The following is a 24,724-nucleotide window of genomic DNA, read 5'->3' as shown; positions in this document are numbered from 1 at the left end:
TTCGATTTCAAATTATTCCCCAGTTATTCCCCTGGTAATACTCCGAAAAAATATAACCAAAGAAAAACATATCCCTATTTTTTGAAGAAAATTCTTTATTCTGGCTACCCTGGTAAAATTGGTACTTTTCCATATTTTTGGTTAAAAATCAAAAATATTTCTTAATAATGACAAGAATTTTTATGGGGATTTGTAGCAATTGAAATTTGGCAACAAGCCTTTTACAATAAGAAATTTTGTAAATAAAAAAGGTTTTAACTTACCATCACTCCCAGTACTGCTACTAATAGCCAGCTGACCTGAATTCTGTGGAGTATCCTCCACTTCTTCAACTTCAACCTCCAAATCCCTACTCGACACTGTTTCTATTGGAGTCTCGTCAGGTTTTTTGTTTATCGGTTGTCACAAGTTCCAGATTGTTGAATTATGAACTTTCCTTTAAAATTGTTACTGTAAATGAATGTTCGGTAATGGAAAGCTGTTTTGCTTAACGGGAATTTGGTAGCGCAGACGTCAGACCCTTCGGCGTATGCTCCGGCCAAACTCAGGTAGAGTGGTCGTGAGTAATGACAAAGTTTGAATAACAAACAAAGTATAGGCGCCACCCACTTTTATAGCCGCGGTAGGATCCGACAATCGTTCAATCAAAAGCGGGAAAGGCGCAATGAAATAATATCCCAAATATTCGCAAGACTTTATTAACCAATCCAGAAAGTCTACAGGAAGTTTCATTAAAATCATTCTCCAAATATTTCCGAAAATAGATTTTTTTTCAAAAAAAAAACGCTTTTTTCTAATGACAATTACGTCAAATCGCCACCTTTCGATCTAAAGAATGCCACAGTACCCTTTTGATCATGTGCTTACTGGACAACCTGTATAAGAGTTTAACTAAATTCCTCAAGGTGACCAAGAGGGGTTATTAGACTTACTCTCTTTTAGAGGCCACCAGGATCGCCATAAAAAATGCTCCAACCGATGTCTGAACAAATAACGTAGCCAAGAACCTAGAGAGAGGATCAAAAGCCATGCAAGTAAAAAACCAAACACGATAATGAAATCGCCAGAACCATTGTCATAGATGTAAAAAGTAAAAAGTAGTAGTCCATGTTCCCACCATGCCATTGCCAATGTAAATGCCAACAAAAAACATAAAGTCGAGCATTTTGTATTTAAAACGACTTTGTGTTTTTTGTTTACACTTAGATTGTCACCGATGTTAGCTGTACGGACATCTCCAAAGCTGCTACCACACTAAACCCAAGTGAGGGAAAAACTATTATCGGAGTAAAAAAACCGACCAAATGGTTGAAAGGATCAAAAATGGTTAAAGTTTAAAATGTTAAAAACTGACCTAATAAGGGCGCTTAAGCGTTCGACTCCTTCAAATCCTGCAACCTGGCCAATTGGTGGGGTTCTAACTTGTCAGGAATACTGGCTCTACCTCCTACCACCTGTTTGGGCGCGTCCGTATCAGCTGGTAACGGTGCTTGGCTCACCGAGTTTTCTGCTGTACTAGGTCCTGTTGTTTCTCCTATATCCCCAACACAAACATGGAAATATCACTCAATTTTGCTTTCATTAAGATATTATGTTTTAATGCATGCACTGTTCAAAAAAAAACTAAATAGAACAGAATTTTCTCAGCAGTTCTCTTGCGTAAAACCAGTAAAACTGAGTGTTGCCAGATCCTTGTCTAAATAAAAAATCCCCAAAAAAAATATTTTTTTTGGATTACAATTTGTTATTTTTGGATTTACATTTCGTCAATGTCTTTATACCTCCCTATTTCATTCAAACTGACATTTTTCTATCGTTAAAGATGACAGAGGTGTCCTTATTTGACACGTGCTAACTTGGTTACTATGTTAGCTAAAAGATTCATTCAAACGTCAAAATATAGCCTGTAATTTTGACCTTATTTTAACTAGACACAATTTTCTTTCAAAAGTTACAAATAACCGAAACATTTGATCGGAAATAGAGCAGTGCAAGTGAACAAGCTTCTTTTGACAGTTCGTTTCAAAACTCATCATTGCACTTTCCCTATCTTCATTAATTTTCTCTTTCTCTATTTCCTTCAAACTGGACATCTTTATTTTGTTTTTTCAAAAATTACAGGTGTCCTTATTTGACACGTGCTAACGTGGTTACTATGACAACTATAAATTTCATTTAAACGTCAAAATATACTCGGTAATGTTAGCATTCTTTCATCTCAGCACAATTTCATTTAAAAATTACAAATTACCGTGACATTTAACATGAAATACGAAAGTTAACTGTACTAGAAATATTGAAGGTGTAACAATTTGACAGCTCCTAAGTTAGTTACTGTGAGAGTTAGAAAGTTCGTTTCAAAACTCTCATTGCACTTTCCTTATCTTCATTAATTTTATCCTTCTCTCTTTCCTTCAAACTGGACATCTTTATTTTCTTTCTTTGACTATGATAACTAGAAATTTCATTTAAATGTCAAAATATACTCTGTTTTATTTTCAAGACCAAGATTTTATGAAGAAAGAACACTAATAGCTGAAAAAAAACCGGTTTAGAACACTGTAGTACACGCCAAATTTAAATATAGTGATGGGAAATTACAAATACTGTGTTTCTGGCAGTTCAAATTTTAAAACCGCTTTTCTCCCTGACTGTACCAAATTTCATAATGTTTTTTCAGGTTACTGGATAGTAAATTTAATGAGGATTCCAAAAATGTGCTTAAAACAATAATTTTCTTACTCCAAGTGAGTTTTACAGGCAACTTTGTCTCTAACTGTCTGTCCTTTCAAACTGTGTTTCTGTCAGTTCCAGCTTTGATACCGCTTTTCTCCGTGGCTGTACCAAATCTTGTAGTGTTTTTTCATGTTATTGGACAGAAAATTTAACGAGAATTTCAAAAATATGCTTAATGTCCGTTTTCCCAATCATTGGCCAAGTTGAGTTTAAGGACAGCTCAGTTAAGTTTAGTTTAGACTGCATTATTTTGCACCTAATCTGTCACATTCAAACCTCAACTTAGCTTAAGTTGTACTTTAAATCGACTTGGAAGTATCGAGGAAACAGGCATAAAACAGCCATTTTCTCACTCCAAGTGTGTTTTACAAGCAATTTTGTCTCATACTGTCAAATTGTGCTCAAATGTTGCAAAAATCAGGATTTAGAAAAGCTTTCTTGCAGTATTCGATACAAACCGTGTTTTTTAGATTTATGACAGTTATTTTGACAGTGGTTACGTGACTGCCTAGCTATCCTTAGGTATTATCTTATTATCTTCCAAAAACCACCTGATATCTGTCACTAATGTCAAAACTATTAAAATTTTCATAGAATTTGCAAGAATTAAGGTGGATTCATAGTTCTGTCAAACTCATAACTTTAAAACTCATAAATTTACTAGTAAAATAGGTAAATTTCCTGTTTCAATTTTATTTTACCGTACATTACTTAAATACAAAACTTTAGATTTCACAGATTTTTCAGGTATAATGTGTCATAAACTGTCCCAAAAGGGCTGGTTTCGATTAGTAAGTGTTCGATTTCAAATTATTCCCCAGTTATTCCCCTGGTAATACTCCGAAAAAATATAACCAAAGAAAAACATATCCCTATTTTTTGAAGAAAATTCTTTATTCTGGCTACCCTGGTAAAATTGGTACTTTTCCATATTTTTGGTTAAAAATCAAAAATATTTCTTAATAATGACAAGAATTTTTATGGGGATTTGTAGCAATTGAAATTTGGCAACAAGCCTTTTACAATAAGAAATTTTGTAAATAAAAAAGGTTTTAACTTACCATCACTCCCAGTACTGCTACTAATAGCCAGCTGACCTGAATTCTGTGGAGTATCCTCCACTTCTTCAACTTCAACCTCCAAATCCCTACTCGACACTGTTTCTATTGGAGTCTCGTCAGGTTTTTTGTTTATCGGTTGTCACAAGTTCCAGATTGTTGAATTATGAACTTTCCTTTAAAATTGTTACTGTAAATGAATGTTCGGTAATGGAAAGCTGTTTTGCTTAACGGGAATTTGGTAGCGCAGACGTCAGACCCTTCGGCGTATGCTCCGGCCAAACTCAGGTAGAGTGGTCGTGAGTAATGACAAAGTTTGAATAACAAACAAAGTATAGGCGCCACCCACTTTTATAGCCGCGGTAGGATCCGACAATCGTTCAATCAAAAGCGGGAAAGGCGCAATGAAATAATATCCCAAATATTCGCAAGACTTTATTAACCAATCCAGAAAGTCTACAGGAAGTTTCATTAAAATCATTCTCCAAATATTTCCGAAAATAGATTTTTTTTCAAAAAAAAACGCTTTTTTCTAATGACAATTACGTCAAATCGCCACCTTTCGATCTAAAGAATGCCACAGTACCCTTTTGATCATGTGCTTACTGGACAACCTGTATAAGAGTTTAACTAAATTCCTCAAGGTGACCAAGAGGGGTTATTAGACTTACTCTCTTTTAGAGGCCACCAGGATCGCCATAAAAAATGCTCCAACCGATGTCTGAACAAATAACGTAGCCAAGAACCTAGAGAGAGGATCAAAAGCCATGCAAGTAAAAAACCAAACACGATAATGAAATCGCCAGAACCATTGTCATAGATGTAAAAAGTAAAAAGTAGTAGTCCATGTTCCCACCATGCCATTGCCAATGTAAATGCCAACAAAAAACATAAAGTCGAGCATTTTGTATTTAAAACGACTTTGTGTTTTTTGTTTACACTTAGATTGTCACCGATGTTAGCTGTACGGACATCTCCAAAGCTGCTACCACACTAAACCCAAGTGAGGGAAAAACTATTATCGGAGTAAAAAAACCGACCAAATGGTTGAAAGGATCAAAAATGGTTAAAGTTTAAAATGTTAAAAACTGACCTAATAAGGGCGCTTAAGCGTTCGACTCCTTCAAATCCTGCAACCTGGCCAATTGGTGGGGTTCTAACTTGTCAGGAATACTGGCTCTACCTCCTACCACCTGTTTGGGCGCGTCCGTATCAGCTGGTAACGGTGCTTGGCTCACCGAGTTTTCTGCTGTACTAGGTCCTGTTGTTTCTCCTATATCCCCAACACAAACATGGAAATATCACTCAATTTGCTTTCATTAAGATATTATGTTTTAATGCATGCACTGTTCAAAAAAAAACTAAATAGAACAGAATTTTCTCAGCAGTTCTCTTGCGTAAAACCAGTAAAACTGAGTGTTGCCAGATCCTTGTCTAAATAAAAAATCCCCAAAAAAAATATTTTTTTTGGATTACAATTTGTTATTTTTGGATTTACATTTCGTCAATGTCTTTATACCTCCCTATTTCATTCAAACTGACATTTTTCTATCGTTAAAGATGACAGAGGTGTCCTTATTTGACACGTGCTAACTTGGTTACTATGTTAGCTAAAAGATTCATTCAAACGTCAAAATATAGCCTGTAATTTTGACCTTATTTTAACTAGACACAATTTTCTTTCAAAAGTTACAAATAACCGAAACATTTGATCGGAAATAGAGCAGTGCAAGTGAACAAGCTTCTTTTGACAGTTCGTTTCAAAACTCATCATTGCACTTTCCCTATCTTCATTAATTTTCTCTTTCTCTATTTCCTTCAAACTGGACATCTTTATTTTGTTTTTTCAAAAATTACAGGTGTCCTTATTTGACACGTGCTAACGTGGTTACTATGACAACTATAAATTTCATTTAAACGTCAAAATATACTCGGTAATGTTAGCATTCTTTCATCTCAGCACAATTTCATTTAAAAATTACAAATTACCGTGACATTTAACATGAAATACGAAAGTTAACTGTACTAGAAATATTGAAGGTGTAACAATTTGACAGCTCCTAAGTTAGTTACTGTGAGAGTTAGAAAGTTCGTTTCAAAACTCTCATTGCACTTTCCTTATCTTCATTAATTTTATCCTTCTCTCTTTCCTTCAAACTGGACATCTTTATTTTCTTTCTTTGACTATGATAACTAGAAATTTCATTTAAATGTCAAAATATACTCTGTTTTATTTTCAAGACCAAGATTTTATGAAGAAAGAACACTAATAGCTGAAAAAAACCGGTTTAGAACACTGTAGTACACGCCAAATTTAAATATAGTGATGGGAAATTACAAATACTGTGTTTCTGGCAGTTCAAATTTTAAAACCGCTTTTCTCCCTGACTGTACCAAATTTCATAATGTTTTTTCAGGTTACTGGATAGTAAATTTAATGAGGATTCCAAAAATGTGCTTAAAACAATAATTTTCTTACTCCAAGTGAGTTTTACAGGCAACTTTGTCTCTAACTGTCTGTCCTTTCAAACTGTGTTTCTGTCAGTTCCAGCTTTGATACCGCTTTTCTCCGTGGCTGTACCAAATCTTGTAGTGTTTTTTCATGTTATTGGACAGAAAATTTAACGAGAATTTCAAAAATATGCTTAATGTCCGTTTTCCCAATCATTGGCCAAGTTGAGTTTAAGGACAGCTCAGTTAAGTTTAGTTTAGACTGCATTATTTTGCACCTAATCTGTCACATTCAAACCTCAACTTAGCTTAAGTTGTACTTTAAATCGACTTGGAAGTATCGAGGAAACAGGCATAAAACAGCCATTTTCTCACTCCAAGTGTGTTTTACAAGCAATTTTGTCTCATACTGTCAAATTGTGCTCAAATGTTGCAAAAATCAGGATTTAGAAAAGCTTTCTTGCAGTATTCGATACAAACCGTGTTTTTTAGATTTATGACAGTTATTTTGACAGTGGTTACGTGACTGCCTAGCTATCCTTAGGTATTATCTTATTATCCTCCAAAAACCACCTGATATCTGTCACTAATGTCAAAACTACTAAAATTTTCATAGAATTTGCAAGAATTAAGGTGGATTCATAGTTCTGTCAAACTCATAACTTTAAAACTCATAAATTTACTAGTAAAATAGGTAAATTTCCTGTTTCAATTTTATTTTACCGTACATTACTTAAATACAAAACTTTAGATTTCACAGATTTTTCAGGTATAATGTGTCATAAACTGTCCCAAAAGGGCTGGTTTCGTTTAGTAAGTGTTCGATTTCAAATTATTCCCCAGTTATTCCCCTGGTAATACTCCGAAAAAATATAACCAAAGAAAAACATATCCCTATTTTTTGAAGAAAATTCTTTATTCTGGCTACCCTGGTAAAATTGGTACTTTTCCATATTTTTGGTTAAAAATCAAAAATATTTCTTAATAATGACAAGAATTTTTATGGGGATTTGTAGCAATTGAAATTTGGCAACAAGCCTTTTACAATAAGAAATTTTGTAAATAAAAAAGGTTTTAACTTACCATCACTCCCAGTACTGCTACTAATAGCCAGCTGACCTGAATTCTGTGGAGTATCCTCCACTTCTTCAACTTCAACCTCCAAATCCCTACTCGACACTGTTTCTATTGGAGTCTCGTCAGGTTTTTTGTTTATCGGTTGTCACAAGTTCCAGATTGTTGAATTATGAACTTTCCTTTAAAATTGTTACTGTAAATGAATGTTCGGTAATGGAAAGCTGTTTTGCTTAACGGGAATTTGGTAGCGCAGACGTCAGACCCTTCGGCGTATGCTCCGGCCAAACTCAGGTAGAGTGGTCGTGAGTAATGACAAAGTTTGAATAACAAACAAAGTATAGGCGCCACCCACTTTTATAGCCGCGGTAGGATCCGACAATCGTTCAATCAAAAGCGGGAAAGGCGCAATGAAATAATATCCCAAATATTCGCAAGACTTTATTAACCAATCCAGAAAGTCTACAGGAAGTTTCATTAAAATCATTCTCCAAATATTTCCGAAAATAGATTTTTTTTCAAAAAAAAACGCTTTTTTCTAATGACAATTACGTCAAATCGCCACCTTTCGATCTAAAGAATGCCACAGTACCCTTTTGATCATGTGCTTACTGGACAACCTGTATAAGAGTTTAACTAAATTCCTCAAGGTGACCAAGAGGGGTTATTAGACTTACTCTCTTTTAGAGGCCACCAGGATCGCCATAAAAAATGCTCCAACCGATGTCTGAACAAATAACGTAGCCAAGAACCTAGAGAGAGGATCAAAAGCCATGCAAGTAAAAAACCAAACACGATAATGAAATCGCCAGAACCATTGTCATAGATGTAAAAAGTAAAAAGTAGTAGTCCATGTTCCCACCATGCCATTGCCAATGTAAATGCCAACAAAAAACATAAAGTCGAGCATTTTGTATTTAAAACGACTTTGTGTTTTTTGTTTACACTTAGATTGTCACCGATGTTAGCTGTACGGACATCTCCAAAGCTGCTACCACACTAAACCCAAGTGAGGGAAAAACTATTATCGGAGTAAAAAAACCGACCAAATGGTTGAAAGGATCAAAAATGGTTAAAGTTTAAAATGTTAAAAACTGACCTAATAAGGGCGCTTAAGCGTTCGACTCCTTCAAATCCTGCAACCTGGCCAATTGGTGGGGTTCTAACTTGTCAGGAATACTGGCTCTACCTCCTACCACCTGTTTGGGCGCGTCCGTATCAGCTGGTAACGGTGCTTGGCTCACCGAGTTTTCTGCTGTACTAGGTCCTGTTGTTTCTCCTATATCCCCAACACAAACATGGAAATATCACTCAATTTTGCTTTCATTAAGATATTATGTTTTAATGCATGCACTGTTCAAAAAAAAACTAAATAGAACAGAATTTTCTCAGCAGTTCTCTTGCGTAAAACCAGTAAAACTGAGTGTTGCCAGATCCTTGTCTAAATAAAAAATCCCCAAAAAAAATATTTTTTTTGGATTACAATTTGTTATTTTTGGATTTACATTTCGTCAATGTCTTTATACCTCCCTATTTCATTCAAACTGACATTTTTCTATCGTTAAAGATGACAGAGGTGTCCTTATTTGACACGTGCTAACTTGGTTACTATGTTAGCTAAAAGATTCATTCAAACGTCAAAATATAGCCTGTAATTTTGACCTTATTTTAACTAGACACAATTTTCTTTCAAAAGTTACAAATAACCGAAACATTTGATCGGAAATAGAGCAGTGCAAGTGAACAAGCTTCTTTTGACAGTTCGTTTCAAAACTCATCATTGCACTTTCCCTATCTTCATTAATTTTCTCTTTCTCTATTTCCTTCAAACTGGACATCTTTATTTTGTTTTTTCAAAAATTACAGGTGTCCTTATTTGACACGTGCTAACGTGGTTACTATGACAACTATAAATTTCATTTAAACGTCAAAATATACTCGGTAATGTTAGCATTCTTTCATCTCAGCACAATTTCATTTAAAAATTACAAATTACCGTGACATTTAACATGAAATACGAAAGTTAACTGTACTAGAAATATTGAAGGTGTAACAATTTGACAGCTCCTAAGTTAGTTACTGTGAGAGTTAGAAAGTTCGTTTCAAAACTCTCATTGCACTTTCCTTATCTTCATTAATTTTATCCTTCTCTCTTTCCTTCAAACTGGACATCTTTATTTTCTTTCTTTGACTATGATAACTAGAAATTTCATTTAAATGTCAAAATATACTCTGTTTTATTTTCAAGATCAAGATTTTATGAAGAAAGAACACTAATAGCTGAAAAAAACCGGTTTAGAACACTGTAGTACACGCCAAATTTAAATATAGTGATGGGAAATTACAAATACTGTGTTTCTGGCAGTTCAAATTTTAAAACCGCTTTTCTCCCTGACTGTACCAAATTTCATAATGTTTTTTCAGGTTACTGGATAGTAAATTTAATGAGGATTCCAAAAATGTGCTTAAAACAATAATTTTCTTACTCCAAGTGAGTTTTACAGGCAACTTTGTCTCTAACTGTCTGTCCTTTCAAACTGTGTTTCTGTCAGTTCCAGCTTTGATACCGCTTTTCTCCGTGGCTGTACCAAATCTTGTAGTGTTTTTTCATGTTATTGGACAGAAAATTTAACGAGAATTTCAAAAATATGCTTAATGTCCGTTTTCCCCAATCATTGGCCAAGTTGAGTTTAAGGACAGCTCAGTTAAGTTTAGTTTAGACTGCATTATTTTGCACCTAATCTGTCACATTCAAACCTCAACTTAGCTTAAGTTGTACTTTAAATCGACTTGGAAGTATCGAGGAAACAGGCATAAAACAGCCATTTTCTCACTCCAAGTGTGTTTTACAAGCAATTTTGTCTCATACTGTCAAATTGTGCTCAAATGTTGCAAAAATCAGGATTTAGAAAAGCTTTCTTGCAGTATTCGATACAAACCGTGTTTTTTAGATTTATGACAGTTATTTTGACAGTGGTTACGTGACTGCCTAGCTATCCTTAGGTATATCTTATTATCTTCCAAAAACCACCTGATATCTGTCACTAATGTCAAAACTATTAAAATTTTCATAGAATTTGCAAGAATTAAGGTGGATTCATAGTTCTGTCAAACTCATAACTTTAAAACTCATAAATTTACTAGTAAAATAGGTAAATTTCCTGTTTCAATTTTATTTTACCGTACATTACTTAAATACAAAACTTTAGATTTCACAGATTTTTCAGGTATAATGTGTCATAAACTGTCCCAAAAGGGCTGGTTTCGATTAGTAAGTGTTCGATTTCAAATTATTCCCCAGTTATTCCCCTGGTAATACTCCGAAAAAATATAACCAAAGAAAAACATATCCCTATTTTTTGAAGAAAATTCTTTATTCTGGCTACCCTGGTAAAATTGGTACTTTTCCATATTTTTGGTTAAAAATCAAAATATTTCTTAATAATGACAAGAATTTTTATGGGGATTTGTAGCAATTGAAATTTGGCAACAAGCCTTTTACAATAAGAAATTTTGTAAATAAAAAAGGTTTTAACTTACCATCACTCCCAGTACTGCTACTAATAGCCAGCTGACCTGAATTCTGTGGAGTATCCTCCACTTCTTCAACTTCAACCTCCAAATCCCTACTCGACACTGTTTCTATTGGAGTCTCGTCAGGTTTTTTGTTTATCGGTTGTCACAAGTTCCAGATTGTTGAATTATGAACTTTCCTTTAAAATTGTTACTGTAAATGAATGTTCGGTAATGGAAAGCTGTTTTGCTTAACGGGAATTTGGTAGCGCAGACGTCAGACCCTTCGGCGTATGCTCCGGCCAAACTCAGGTAGAGTGGTCGTGAGTAATGACAAAGTTTGAATAACAAACAAAGTATAGGCGCCACCCACTTTTATAGCCGCGGTAGGATCCGACAATCGTTCAATCAAAAGCGGGAAAGGCGCAATGAAATAATATCCCAAATATTCGCAAGACTTTATTAACCAATCCAGTACCACCGAAACTTGACCAACGATTTAAGAAAAGAAGACAACTCGAAAGAAGAAAGAGATTACCTTAACCTAACTCTCCTGAGTCTCCTTATTTATTTACTTTATTTTAACAGTATCAGTGATTAATTCTTTCCTACATATGTATGTCTTTATGGATGGTGAATAGTTTGAATAACTTAGGGTAGATGAAGTCCAAAAGTGATACCAAAGTCAGAATATACTTATGTAACCAAAAATGGGGGTGATACCCATTCAGGGGCCTTCAGCAGATACGTATTTGCCTTCGGTTTACAAGGAAATAGGCCCAACTAATCAGGCTAGTTATTGAACATCTACCTAATTTCACCACCTATTATTGATAACACTTCTGATTTTCTACAGTTAAAAGTCCAATTAAGGAGAATTACTTTAACGTGGCAACCGTCAAAGGGGATTAAAAACAAAATGCAGGCTTGTCTGCAGTGCCTGGTGCCAATCGGTTTCCAGAACTCTAAGTTGAGGCCAAATAAATGGAAAGAACCCACCTGAGTGCTCCTGAGACCGCTCGATCAGCTGGGACGCTCTCAGAAAAGGCGTATGAGTCCAGGATAGTTAGCTGGCAGCACGAAGTAACGCAGCAGCCCAGGCTACTGGCCTCAAATACGTTAGCTGGGTAATGGGTTGGCCTAGGACCTTGTCATCCAAGCAGTATGTGCAGTTGAGACTTAGGTATAAGGAATATTCTGTCGATAAAAAGGCCTACAAAAGAAGATTGGCGTCTCAGTCTCTTTTTCGGGGTAAGTTAGCAATAATTCGTTAATTGGAAAAGGGTAAAATACATGAGGATGCTCTCTAAAATCATACCTTGGATGGAATGTGGCCTTCTCGAACCTCTCTTAGAGGTCACTTCAATTTGTCCTGTACTCAATCAATCCCCACAATAATTGGGTAAGAGAATCCGTCTCTCGACTATAAATTTGAGTCACAAAGGGTTGAAGTGGTATTTAAATCCGCTTTAAAGCGATTTGAGATCGTTGACTACCATGTGGTCTGAACCAAAAATCATGAAAAACCAAGGTTAACTTTCGTTAACCGGAAAAGAGGTTCAAGTAGGTTAGGGTCATATTAAAGAAGAAAGCATCGCACTGTCATTTAAATTGCCAATGTAAATGTGGAGACAATTTGTTTATGTTTAGTTCCGATTTAAAATAACTTTAGTTAATTTTAGTCAAGTGAATAGCAAAGATTAAGTGGAAAACAAGAAAATTCTATTTTAATGACAAGGTAAGGCATCAAAATTTAAAGCATTGGAAGTTAGACTAAGCAATATACATTTTTCCCATAATAGTCCAATTAATATCGCTAAACAACAACTTGTGGCAATTATCAACCCAATCAACTGACCATCAACCAGGAAAATGCTTATGAGAAAGTCCTGCGAATAAATTTTGTAACAACACCACCCCTTCCTAAATAAGGGTTTCCAAGGGAAAACCGACATAACTTAAAATTGAACCAGAATCAAATAGCCGAAGTAAAGCAACAATAAAGCTTTCAGTCAGATCGGTCGGAATCATCTGGAGGATGTGCCTTTAAATCTTTCGCGTGCCAGACGCCGCGAATACGACCACTTGAGTCTGACAGTTGATATGACCAGGGCGACAAGATTTTCGAAACGATGAAAGGGCCGATATACTTGGGTGCAAATTTGGCCGTAAAATGTTGCGCTGCGTTGGATAAAGCGTAATTTTTATGCCAGACGGCTTGATTCAGGGTGAATCGGTCATCACGTCTTCGCAAGTTATACCGAACCTTCGTTTTTTCGTAGGCTTTCTTCAGACGTTGGTGGACTTCACGGAAGACGTGACTCAGCTCTCGAGCTCGAACCTCCGGGTCGAACGTCGTGGGACCCACATCTTGGATACACAAGCCTGAAGTAGGCTGCGTGAACCTAGGTTCCCGTCCGAAGACAATAAAGTTCGGGGTAAAATCGGTGACCTCATGCTTAGCAGAACGAATCGCACATCCAGCTTTTGCCAAAAGTTTCCCCCATATCCGATGATCATCCTCAATATAGCTGGAAATAATAGATTTCAGAACGCGATGCACTCGCTCAACAGGATTTGCCTGTGGGTGATAGTTCGATGTATACTGAACATTTATATGGTAAAGTCGCATAAAGTCCCGAAACTGATGACTAGAAAACTGTTTACCGTTGTCCACAATTATCTTTCTTGGAATCCCATATATTAGAAGAACATAATCTTCCAACCACTTGAGAATAGCTTTGGTCGTGGCTGTTCTTAAAGGGAAAAATAGTACATATTTACTAAAACAGTCAAGGACAGAGAGCACATAACAATAACCCGAATTCGATCGCGGCAGGGGTCCCACCAGATCCAAACTAATAATTTCTACTAATAACTTCATTTTAAGGGTCGTGTTGCGGTTGGTTGTTGACTCAACATTTGACCAGCAGGAGCCTTCTGAAGGGGCTTGGTTTTTAAACATACTAAACATCGCGCAATAAAACGAGCTACATCGCATTTGGCACCCGGCCAATAGTACTTTTGTAGAATCCTAGCCGTCGTTTTGAAAACTCCCAAATGGCCACAGATCGGCGGATCGTGATGACTTTTCATTATGGCCTCCCGTCGTTGTTTTGGGACTACTAGGAGCCATCTATCTTGTTCCTCTAGCAACTCGTCATATTTGATATGCACCCGTCGGTATAGTAAGCCATGTTCAATTCGCCACAGAGGGTATTTCATAGGATCGGCCTTGACTCGGTCTAACATATTTACGTACCACCGATCCTTACTGCAGTCCTCGGTGGTGAATTCGGCCGGCAACACGTCTGTGACCGCGTCAACTATGGGAACGGACCGCGAGAGAGCGTCCGGGACAACATTATCTTTACCTTTTCTATGAACAATCTCGAAATCATATTGCTGTAACCGAATTGCCCACCGCGCAATTCGTCCCACCGGATCTTTTATGTTATTTAACCACTTAAGGCAGTAGTGGTCGGTGATAACCGTAAAGTGAGTTCCTTCAATGTAGGGTCTTAACTTTTCTATGGCAAACAATACCGCCAGACACTCTTTTTCGGTGGTCGAGTATTTACGCTCATTTTTGTTCAAACTGCGACTTAAGTAGCAAATCACGTGTTCAATCCCATCCTGAATTTGCGATAGAACGGCTCCCAAACCAAAATCTGAAGCATCGCATTGAACAATAAAAGGTTTGTCAAAATCGGGACAAGACAATACAGGCGACCGCACCAAACACTCCTTAATGGCAACAAACGCGTCCTCACACGCAGAATCCCAATTGAACTTGGCATTTTTGCAGGTTAGTCGGGTGAGAGGAGACACCAACGATGAAAAATTCGGAACGAATCGTCGATACCACGACGCAAGACCGATCACCCGTCGAACATCAGAAACACTTTTCGGAGAAGGTATACGTAAGATGGCCTCGATTTTCTCTGGGTCGACAAGTAAACCAGAGGAATTCACTACGTAACCCAAATATTTTAACTCCGACTTACAGAAATTACATTTGTCCTTATTGAGGGTCAAACCGGCCCTGGTAATACGAGAGATGATCTCCCGCAATACTGATATGTGCTCATCAAAAGTTGCAGTGCAAATTATCACGTCGTCCAAATAAACAAACACGTGTTCCTCCAAATCAACGCCCACCACCCTGTCTATCAGACGTTGCCAGACAGCAGGTGCATTGGTGAGGCCGAAAGGCATCCTCTTGAATTGGAATAAACCACGAGACGGCACGGTAAAAGCAGTCAAAGGTCGGGAATCCTTGGCCACCGGAATCTGCCAATAAGCGGACTTTATATCTAACGTACTCAAATAACGCGCATCCCGCAGCTTGTCTAAGGTGGCAGACACGAACGGAATCGGGTACGCATCCGGAACAGTCACTTTATTTAACTGGCGATAATCGACACAAAAACGCCATCCCCCTGTCTTCTTCCTGATCATCACTATAGGCGACGACCAGGGAGAGTTTGAGGGTTCAACAATGTCGTCGGCCAACATCTGTTCCAACTCCAAATTAACTTCCGCCTGTAACACTCGGGACAAAGGATAATGACGTTGCTTTATGGGCTGAGAATCGGTTTTGATAACCAATTCCACTAAATCAGTGCAACCTAACTTGCTCTTTTGAGAAGCAAACGTGTCCTGAATAAACGATTCCAAAGTTTCCTGTTGATGTTGTGACATAGAACTGGTCGATTGGATTGCGGCAAGTTTAACATCACTAGTATGAGTCTGACTCGAAAAAGTCCATTCTCCACTATACAAGTCTGGAATTATGCGCATCTTAGTCCAAAAATCTACACCCAGAATCAAGACATGAGGCAAATCAGGTACCACCAAAACATCCAACAAAATCACTCTCTCCTTCAACCTTATAGGCAACTGGACAGTTCCCAAAACTTCACAGGTTTGTCCATTGGCAACCATGCAGTCAACTCTTCGGCTGGGTTGAAGGGAACAAAGAGCGTTTAACATAGCTTATCCCGGAGATCCGAGAATAGTGCGAGATGCCCCACTATCCAATAATCCTAATAGGGTTCGTCCGAAAATCTCTACTCCGAGGAAAGGTCGTTGGTCATCCTTCGCGTGCGCAATCACGTAATCTAAAATAGCGACGGTATGTGAATTGACCGATTTAGAGAATGATTGACAAGAAACACGGCCTACGTCCTTGTCGGTCTGTCGTTTTTTTGACACTTGGTGCATGACTTTATGGTGACCTGCTTTTCTCCGCAGCGATAACAAAATAGGCGTTTCTGTTCCTTGCACTGACGAAATCGATGACCCGCCTGGCCACAGTTCCAACACTTACCACCGGCAATTTGGTCGCTAGTTTCCAAGGAAGCGGCTTCCAAATTATCGTTCAATTGAAATGTAGGCAGCGACTCATGACTATCAACGCCACTGCGATAGCCAGAAACGATCGGAGCCGTAGAATGATGTTGTGGTTTCTGATAAGCAAGTTCGGGTTCCAAGAGTTGGCGACGATTGGTCGGCGGTGGCGCAAATCTCTGAATGCGCACCTCCGTTTCCTCAATGGCCCGTCCAAGACGAAGAAGTTCTGCCATTGACGAAATATTGTGAACAGCTAGACGACTCTGTAGATAGCGTAACAAGTTCCGACGTACAATATGCAGTTTCGTCTCTGCGGATGGTATTTCACGCAACTTTCTAAACAGATTCTCTATCGCTACAATATAGCTGAAGACCCTTTCCTGACTCCCTTGGGTCCTTCGCCGGATCTCATCCCATAAAGAATCTTCATAATCATAAGGTTGGAAAGCGTCGCGTAACTGATAAGTCAAATCATCCCAACTGACAAAGCGTTGAGTGCGATACCACAGTAATGCATCGCCAGTAAAAAGCTCCGGAGCAGCACGTAGTAGACTGGCCTTTGAAAGCCCCCTAGAAACTCTCAATTCCTCAACACGCTCCAAAAAATCTCCCACACTGGACTGACCATTGTATTTCACGTCCCAATGGTTAGAAAATGGTCTAAAGTCGACAAATGTTGACTCACGAGGTGGATGAGATATCGGTGAATACTTCAAACCTTCAAGAAGTCGGGCCAGGCTATCGAGAGTCACAGTCTGATTCGAATCTTCCGCCCGTAGTGTGGAATTTCCCTGCGCTGTCGGTCGAACAGGTCTATCAAAACGCACTTGACTTTGTCGAGGTGGAAAACGTGAACCATCCGGACCAAAGTTCATAGGTTCTCTTTCCTGAGCCTCAATGAACTGGTTTTCCCTATCTGGTCGATACAGCGACGACCTTTGAGCTTGATGAACAATGGGTGGCTCATTAAGTTCATATGAATGTGTCTGCAACCTTTCAGTTCTAGATAAGGTTGGTTGTGTAGTAGACCGTTGAGGGTCCGATGGAGAATTTTTTTCATGTACATCAAGGCGTCTAAGATTCTCTCGACTTTCTGCTTCGCCTTCTGGGTCTCCAACCCTATGCTGCTCACACAAAGGATCATCCGCAAAAAGAGGCTGATACCGTCTAGAACCAAACTGTGTGGACAGTGGTGAATTACCACCAGACATTTCTCTAACATACTCCTCCGGTGAAGTAGGTGCACGCGGCGGTATATCTATGGGAACATTGGAAAATTCTTCCACAGTGATCATCGGTGCTGCCACGAGTCGTCGCGCACCTCCCTCAGCAGTACTAGAAAGAACACCACCCACTGGTGCTCGGAAATCGTGGACCGGCTGGTTATTGCGGCACGTTTGATCACTAATGTCTTCAATACAGTCTCCCAAAATTATCAAGTCGTTAGCAGTTGGTGTTTGTTGATCTTCAATTTTCTTGTCATTTCCATGTGCGACTTCATTTTCTGCATCTAATTGTTCTCGTAGATTTGCCTCGTGCAGCTTTATTCCCTGCAACATTGCCCGCTCTACGTCAGAAACCACATGTATTCTCAAAATTCGTAGATGTAGGTGAGATAACAAAGTATCCAGACGCTTTACCTCACTAGCTCTATTGACGGCAGTCACATTACGCAAATCACGTTCCACAGCAAACAACTTAGCTCTACAAAGACATAGTTCGCTCTCAGCGTCATAGTGTGTTGTTGCCGGAGGAATCATCTCCTGTACCCGCTCCAACCTTAAGACATCACGCAATATAGCACGCTTCTGTGCAAGAGTACCCGTCAAAGGCATGCCTCTAATCTCCAGTTCATATCTAACCTCCTCACCACTCAAACGATTCACGTCCATCTTGAAGTTTTCCATACTTCTGACCGTACTATAAACACGCTATATACTATCAGAAACGCTATAGCAGCTTTACACTCCGATTTTAAGTGAAATTGATCTATAGAAACACAACAAGCAGCCCCCTCCGCAAAAGAAAAATCCACGAGAAAGTAGAAAAAAAATAAATAAAAAAAAAACAAAAAAAACCACCAATATCCTGCGTTCACAAAGCTAACAATGAATTTAAAGAAAACCACTTAGTTGGGCGCCAAATTTGTCACAAGTTCCAGATTGTTGAATTATGAACTTTCCTTTAAAATTGTTACTGTAAATGAATGTTCGGTAATGGAAAGCTGTTTTGCTTAACGGGAATTTGGTAGCGCAGACGTCAGACCCTTCGGCGTATGCTCCGGCCAAACTCAGGTAGAGTGGTCGTGAGTAATGACAAAGTTTGAATAACAAACAAAGTATAGGCGCCACCCACTTTTATAGCCGCGGTAGGATCCGACAATCGTTCAATCAAAAGCGGGAAAGGCGCAATGAAATAATATCCCAAATATTCGCAAGACTTTATTAACCAATCCAGTACCACCGAAACTTGACCAACGATTTAAGAAAAGAAGACAACTCGAAAGAAGAAAGAGATTACCTTAACCTAACTCTCCTGAGTCTCCTTATTTATTTACTTTATTTTAACAGTATCAGTGATTAATTCTTTCCTACATATGTATGTCTTTATGGATGGTGAATAGTTTGAATAACTTAGGGTAGATGAAGTCCAAAAGTGATACCAAAGTCAGAATATACTTATGTAACCAAAAATGGGGGTGATACCCATTCAGGGGCCTTCAGCAGATACGTATTTGCCTTCGGTTTACAAGGAAATAGGCCCAACTAATCAGGCTAGTTATTGAACATCTACCTAATTTCACCACCTATTATTGATAACACTTCTGATTTTCTACAGTTAAAAGTCCAATTAAGGAGAATTACTTTAACGTGGCAACCGTCAAAGGGGATTAAAAACAAAATGCAGGCTTGTCTGCAGTGCCTGGTGCCAATCGGCTTCCAGAACTCTAAGTTGAGGCCAAATAAATGGAAAGAACCCACCTGAGTTCTCCTGAGACCGCTCGATCAGCTGGGACGCTCTCAGAAAAGGCGTATGAGTCCAGGATAGTTAGCTGGCAGCACGAAGTAACGCAGCAGCCCAGGCTACTGGCCTCAAATACGTTAGCTGGGTAATGGGTTGGCCTAGGACCTTGTCATCCAAGCAGTATGTGCAGTTGAGACTTAGGTATAAGGAATATTCTGTCGATAAAAAGGCCTACAAAAGAAGATTGGCGTCTCAGTCTCTTTTTCGGGGTAAGTTAGCAATAATTCGTTAATTAGAAAAGGGTAAAATACATGAGGATGCTCTCTAAAATCATACCTTGGATGGAATGTGGCCTTCTCGAACCTCTCTTAGAGGTCACTTCAATTTGTCCTGTACTCAATCAATCCCCACAATAATTGGGTAAGAGAATCCGTCTCTCCACTATAAATTTGAGTCACAAAGGGTTGAAGTGGTATTTAAATCCGCTTTAAAGCGATTTGAGATCGTTGACTACCATGTGGTGTGAACCAAAAATCATGAAAAACCAAGGTTAACTTTCGTTAACCGGAAAAGAGGTTCAAGTAGGTTAGGGTCATATTAAAGAAGAAAGCATCGCACTGTCATTTAAATTGCCAATGTAAATGTGGAGACAATTTGTTTATGTTTAGTTCCGATTTAAAATAACTTTAGTTAATTTTAGTCAAGTGAATAGCAAAGATTAAGTGGAAAACAAGAAAATTCTATTTTAATGACAAGGTAAGGCATCAAAATTTAAAGCATTGGAAGTTAGACTAAGCAATATACATTTTTCCCATAATAGTCCAATTAATATCGCTAAACAACAACTTGTGGCAATTATCAACCCAATCAACTGACCATCAACCAGGAAAATGCTTATGAGAAAGTCCTGCGAATAAATTTTGTAACACGGTTCTTTCAGCTGTAAATCACAATTTCAATTATTTACATTAACCCAGACCGATCCAACTAGCCTGGAGTGTATTGGGACATTACGACCCTATCGTCTTCCTCATCCTCCAAATCATCTTCGTCTTCCTCTTCGATGACGTCGTTCTGGTGGTTCACCACCGATATTTCCTGTTGTTGCTCGTCAGGGGGCGGAAACGGTTGCTCCGGCTCCTCCATCATAGGCGTGGCAGCTGTGATTACGATTTGGGCCACGCCCAACGAGTCTCCGTCCGTTTCTCTAGGTTCGATAATTTCTTTTCCATCCTACGTGGAAGAGTCAGGAAAATGTGAAAAACTATGTGTGCAGGATCTTAGAAACAATAAAAGACAAACCAAGTAGTTGAAATTAAGTTATAGCACTTTTGGTGTCTTTTACAGTTTCCTTTTTGTGTATTAAAAGATTTGCCACTAATGACGGTAATTTCTGTTGTTTTATTATGCGCAATCAAATGATCTACTTTAGAAATAATTCAACATACCTCGTCGCTTATTTCAAGACTGGGAATTCCGATCGCTGTGCGTATGCAGGACAAAAATAGGATATATTAGGATTGGGAGAGTTACAAGCGCTTCCTGATGGGACTACATTGTCAAATTTCAAGTTATAGACACTATCCTGAAGTTAAAACAGCATTATGATAGTGTATCAGTAATTTGGCGACAAAATTTCTATACACTTTATAATTCAGTTATCTGACAGACAAAATTTTGAAAAAATCATCAAAGGGGAAAGTTGTAGGCTATTTAAAACTTAATTCTACCATAAAGAGGCTCCAGAGCCTTGAAGATTAGCATAGACATTTTTGAATTTAGAACTCAGTTTCTCAAGAATACTGTAACATCCTGTATAAGCCTTTCATCTGTTAAACGAAAAAGGAGAGTGAAAAATTCAATTTTCTGCAAAATTAAAGAGGCTTCCTATAGAGGAGAGATAAAGTGATGAACCCGGCACGGTGTATAATCTGTCAAAATGACAAAAACAATGAAACATTTTCTGATATTCATTTTTGGAGAAAATTATAAAATGCCAAGTGTTTTTTGAAAGAACCGCACTCTAAGTAGTCTCGAGGCCAAATTTGCCAGTTCTGACGTTAAAGAACACTTTCATACTTTTCTTACGTCACGTGACAGCTGTCATAACTGTCGAAATCCGTTTACCAATGACCTGAAACTATAGAAAGTAGAAATAGTTACTAATTTGAGGAATGACACTGGAAATTGTGTTTAAAGCTCCATGAGCCAAATTTGATAGTTAGTAGGACGTTAAGGAACAGTTTAATACTTTGCTTGGGTCACGTGACAGCTGTCAAAACTGTTAAAAGTCACTCACCAGTGACTTGAAAGTATAAAATGCCAAATAGATGTGTTTCTTTGAGGAATTGCACTGTAAGTTGTTTTACAGCTTCAAGGAGCCAAATTTGACAATTCTGACGTTTTCATACTTTTCTTACGTCATGTGGCAGTGAATGTGACGTGTTTTGACACTTTGCCTAAGACCAGTTGTTATATTTATTGTCAAAACGAATTGTCACTTTATGGTCAGTCTTTGCGGATGGTATAATTGCTACTTTCCTCCACTTTTATCCTTTTTACATTACATACACCATCATAATACTGTTCCTTGGTGGGAATAAAAATAAAACCAAAAGCTTACTCGGAATTGTGGGTTGTCCACCTTGAAACTGACTGCCATATTGCTGGCGCTGGTCTCGCGTCAATTTGATCGAGAATTGATTCGATTGACTGACGTCCGGTTTGGTTGTCGGTTCCGTCCCGTTCATGTGCAAAACTGGAGCCGGCTGCTGAGGGGGTTGGGGATCGATCGTTTGGGGGGAATCGAGCGCGTCATCATCAGCCGGCTCCTTCAGAAAATTCGGAATGTCCGGGGGGGTAAAAACGGGCGGCGCCGATTGGGGCGGCGCCTCGTCCCATTGGTTCGTTAACGGTTCACCGTACTCGTCGCATTCTTCCACTACCAGGGATGGAAAGTTTCCTATTCTACCTAAATATAGTAAATGATAAACTTGTAAATTAGCATTATAAGTCATTTAAAGAAAAATTCAAAGAACTAGAAGACTTTTTTGGTTTTCTGCATAAGATACCAATTTTATAATATTCGTTTACGTTACAGATATCAGCGTTTTTAACTGTTGCCATTATAGTAACTAATGTCAATTTTCTGTCAGCTTTGTTCTCTGCTACAAAAGTCTTAAAATGTACTCGTATAGCACTGAAGAGTATGCTAATACAGGGTGTCCCACGACGAAAGACATCGATTGATATTGGAAAAAGTATAAATAGTTACATATTTGGATTCCTCACAAAATTCTGACCAACTTTTGTGTACAATGCCCTATGCCTATCTCTAGCCGTTTTTAAAATATTTGATGTTTTTCCAAAAAAGTGACAGTTGCAACGCTCAACATATTTTTGTACTCTGTCAAAACCGTACTTCATTTTGCAATGAAACTTTGGGTTATTGTAAATAGAGGATCGTTTTATTAAACTGAGGGTGCGTAACGACTCATTTGTATACAGGGTCGTCAAAAAAAAATGAAAAATTTCAAGTTTTTTAAATAGAAACCCACATTTTTTATGACGGAATCATTTTGAGCATTAAAAATTACTATACGTTTCAATTTACTTGCCTATACCTAAATCCAACCCAGTTCGTTTTATTTGAGAATAAACATTTTTTATTATAAAAACTCCAGATTTCTTGAAAATTTCTCTCTCTAATTACGTGTGGATTTATGTCACACCAGTAGTGTGAATTATGTCTATTGAACATTCCATTTTTAGTGAATTTGGCCTCGTCGATCTGAATAATATTATTCAAAAACAATTCTTCTCCATAGTGACTAGTCAGCAAAAACTCAATAAAAACCACTCTCTTTGGAAAGTCAACCTCTTTTAAGTGTTGCACTAATTTAAATGAAAAATGGTGAAATTTATGTTTCTTCAGGACCCTCTGAATTGAACTTTTGGATATGCCTGATTCTACGGACTAAGGTGGATTTGCAAAAAAATAGCCCAAAAATGCAATTTCTACATTTGTATTGTTAGGGATTGGTTTTGTCCCGTATTCTTAAAATTTTCAATTATTTGCTTGAGAGCTTTTGGTGATGGCTTTAGTTTTTCTTTATAACGAGCGGCAAATACCTCACATGTTCTCACAACTTTATCACATTCTCCGTAAATAATAAACAGATTTAAGTAATCTTGGTTGGAATAACGTAACCGCGACGGCATATTGGCAGTTGTCAAAACACTCAAGTCACTAGTGTTATTAACATGTTCTGCAGGACTCCAATATCACCGTGTGTCAAAAGCTTGACCAACTAGAGTACCAGCTAATCCCAACCATGCAGCCTAATAAAAAAATCTTTATTCTCAAATAAAACGAAATGAGTTGGATTTAGGTATAGGCAAGTAAATTGAAACGTATAGTAATTTGTAATGCTCAAAATGATTCCGTCATAAAAAATGTGGGTTTCTATTTAAAAAACTTGAGATTTTTCATTTTTTTTAGTGGCAAGCTTATGATTTTTTTTTTGACGACCCTGTATACAAATGAGTCATTACGCACCCTCAGTTTAATAAAACGATCCTTTATTTACAATAACCCAAAGTTTCATTGCAAAATGAAATACGGTTTTGACAAAGTACAAAAATATGTTGAGCGTTGCAACTGTCACTTTTTTGGAAAAACATCAAATATTTCGAAAACGGCTTGAGATAAAAGTTGGTCAGAATTTTGTGAGGAATCCAAATATGTAATAATATATAGGGTGTTCTATTTAAAATAAGAAAGTTGTGATCGACTTCCGGTATAAACGGAAGTGCAACCACATTGAAAATATTTTAGTTAGATTAGGCATGCCCACATCAGTATCCAGCCTAATTTTCAAAACTCTCCTATTTATACTTTTTCCAATATCAATCGATGTCTTTCGTCGTGGGACACCCTGTATGGCTGCTGCTAATATAAGAAATCATCCGGAGAATTTAGTTCTACTGAAAATTCTTCAGTTCATCCTTGTGAAGCATATATTCTTGCAGAATTTTGAGCTTGGTCCTCTAGTTCTTTAAATAACTCAAATCGGCCACATGTTTATCTTAAAATGACCTCACCTTTCATCTAAGTTTGAGCTAAATAATCACCATGTATATAACAATAACTGACTCACCCTCAAGTTCACCTTGCCACCAACCATCGTCAATGCTATGAGCACATTTACTGAGCACTTTAATGATTTGTCCTTCTTCAAACGTCAATTCCTCACCACCTTCCCCGTCGTAATCGTAGAGGGCTATACAATACGTTACTGGGGCGTCACTACCGCTCGTCGTTTTCTGGATCGGCATGGATATTACCGAAACCTGACAGTAACAAAAGTTACATAGTTGTTTACGTAACAAGGGCTGTTAAAGAGATAGAGAAAAAATGCCTGGGAGTGGGAAGGAGAATGAGGTACAACAAGGCCAAGACCAAAGTGATGTTCGCGGAGCTGGGGGGCAGAAGAGGCAGAGAGAGAATGGTGGGAGAAGAGAGAATCCATTGCGAGGATTGACTTGTTGGGAGTGATTGAATAGGAAACGTT

The 24,724-nt window shown here is 37.9% G+C and overlaps 4 protein-coding genes across 4 annotated transcripts in view; all 4 read right to left on the bottom strand.

The window, feature by feature from the left end:
- Positions 1-275: 275 nt before the first annotated feature.
- On the bottom strand, positions 276-3,936 carry LOC145739861 (uncharacterized; the record flags this gene model as incomplete). Its single annotated transcript, XM_081995202.1, has 2 exons — positions 276-1,534; positions 3,798-3,936. Coding segments are annotated over 2 exons (306 nt in total), but the record flags the coding sequence as incomplete, so codon positions are not given.
- Positions 3,807-7,467, bottom strand: LOC145739860 (uncharacterized; the record flags this gene model as incomplete). The annotated part of the gene is made up of 3 exons (XM_081995201.1): positions 3,807-4,408; positions 4,466-5,067; positions 7,329-7,467. Coding segments are annotated over 2 exons (306 nt in total), but the record flags the coding sequence as incomplete, so codon positions are not given.
- The window catches only part of LOC145739871 (protein nervous wreck-like), a 56,588-nt gene continuing 39,325 nt past the window's right edge, over positions 7,462-24,724 (bottom strand). The window contains 8 exon segments of the mRNA XM_081995209.1: positions 7,462-7,939; positions 7,997-8,598; positions 10,860-10,902; positions 15,266-15,274; positions 20,166-20,384; positions 20,600-20,634; positions 21,775-22,122; positions 24,311-24,503. Of these exon segments, the coding sequence (XP_081851335.1) occupies positions 8,432-8,598; positions 10,860-10,902; positions 15,266-15,274; positions 20,166-20,384; positions 20,600-20,634; positions 21,775-22,122; positions 24,311-24,503 (1,014 nt within the window). The 3' untranslated portion in view covers positions 7,462-7,939; positions 7,997-8,431.
- On the bottom strand, positions 15,823-20,133 carry LOC145739870 (uncharacterized). The gene is made up of 2 exons (XM_081995208.1): positions 19,488-20,133; positions 15,823-19,382 (listed from the first exon to the last, which is right to left on the bottom strand). The coding sequence occupies exon 2, from the start codon at positions 18,092-18,094 to the stop codon at positions 16,016-16,018; it is 2,079 nt and encodes a 692-aa protein (XP_081851334.1). The 5' UTR covers positions 18,095-19,382; positions 19,488-20,133; the 3' UTR covers positions 15,823-16,015.

Source organism: Ips typographus, unplaced genomic scaffold, assembly GCF_016097725.1.
Source record: "Ips typographus isolate SLU unplaced genomic scaffold, UJ_Ityp_2.0 IpsContig73, whole genome shotgun sequence".
In the NCBI taxonomy this organism is placed as follows: domain Eukaryota; kingdom Metazoa; phylum Arthropoda; class Insecta; order Coleoptera; family Curculionidae; genus Ips; species Ips typographus.
Note: the sequence above shows the minus strand (reverse complement) of the source record. Positions and strands in the feature narration are given on the sequence as shown.

Bases quoted from the DNA above. Each gene is read 5' to 3' on its own strand.
- LOC145739870 (XM_081995208.1), bottom strand. From the start codon at position 18,094: ATGGAAAACTTCAAGATGGACGTGAATCGTTTGAGTGGTGAGGAGGTT.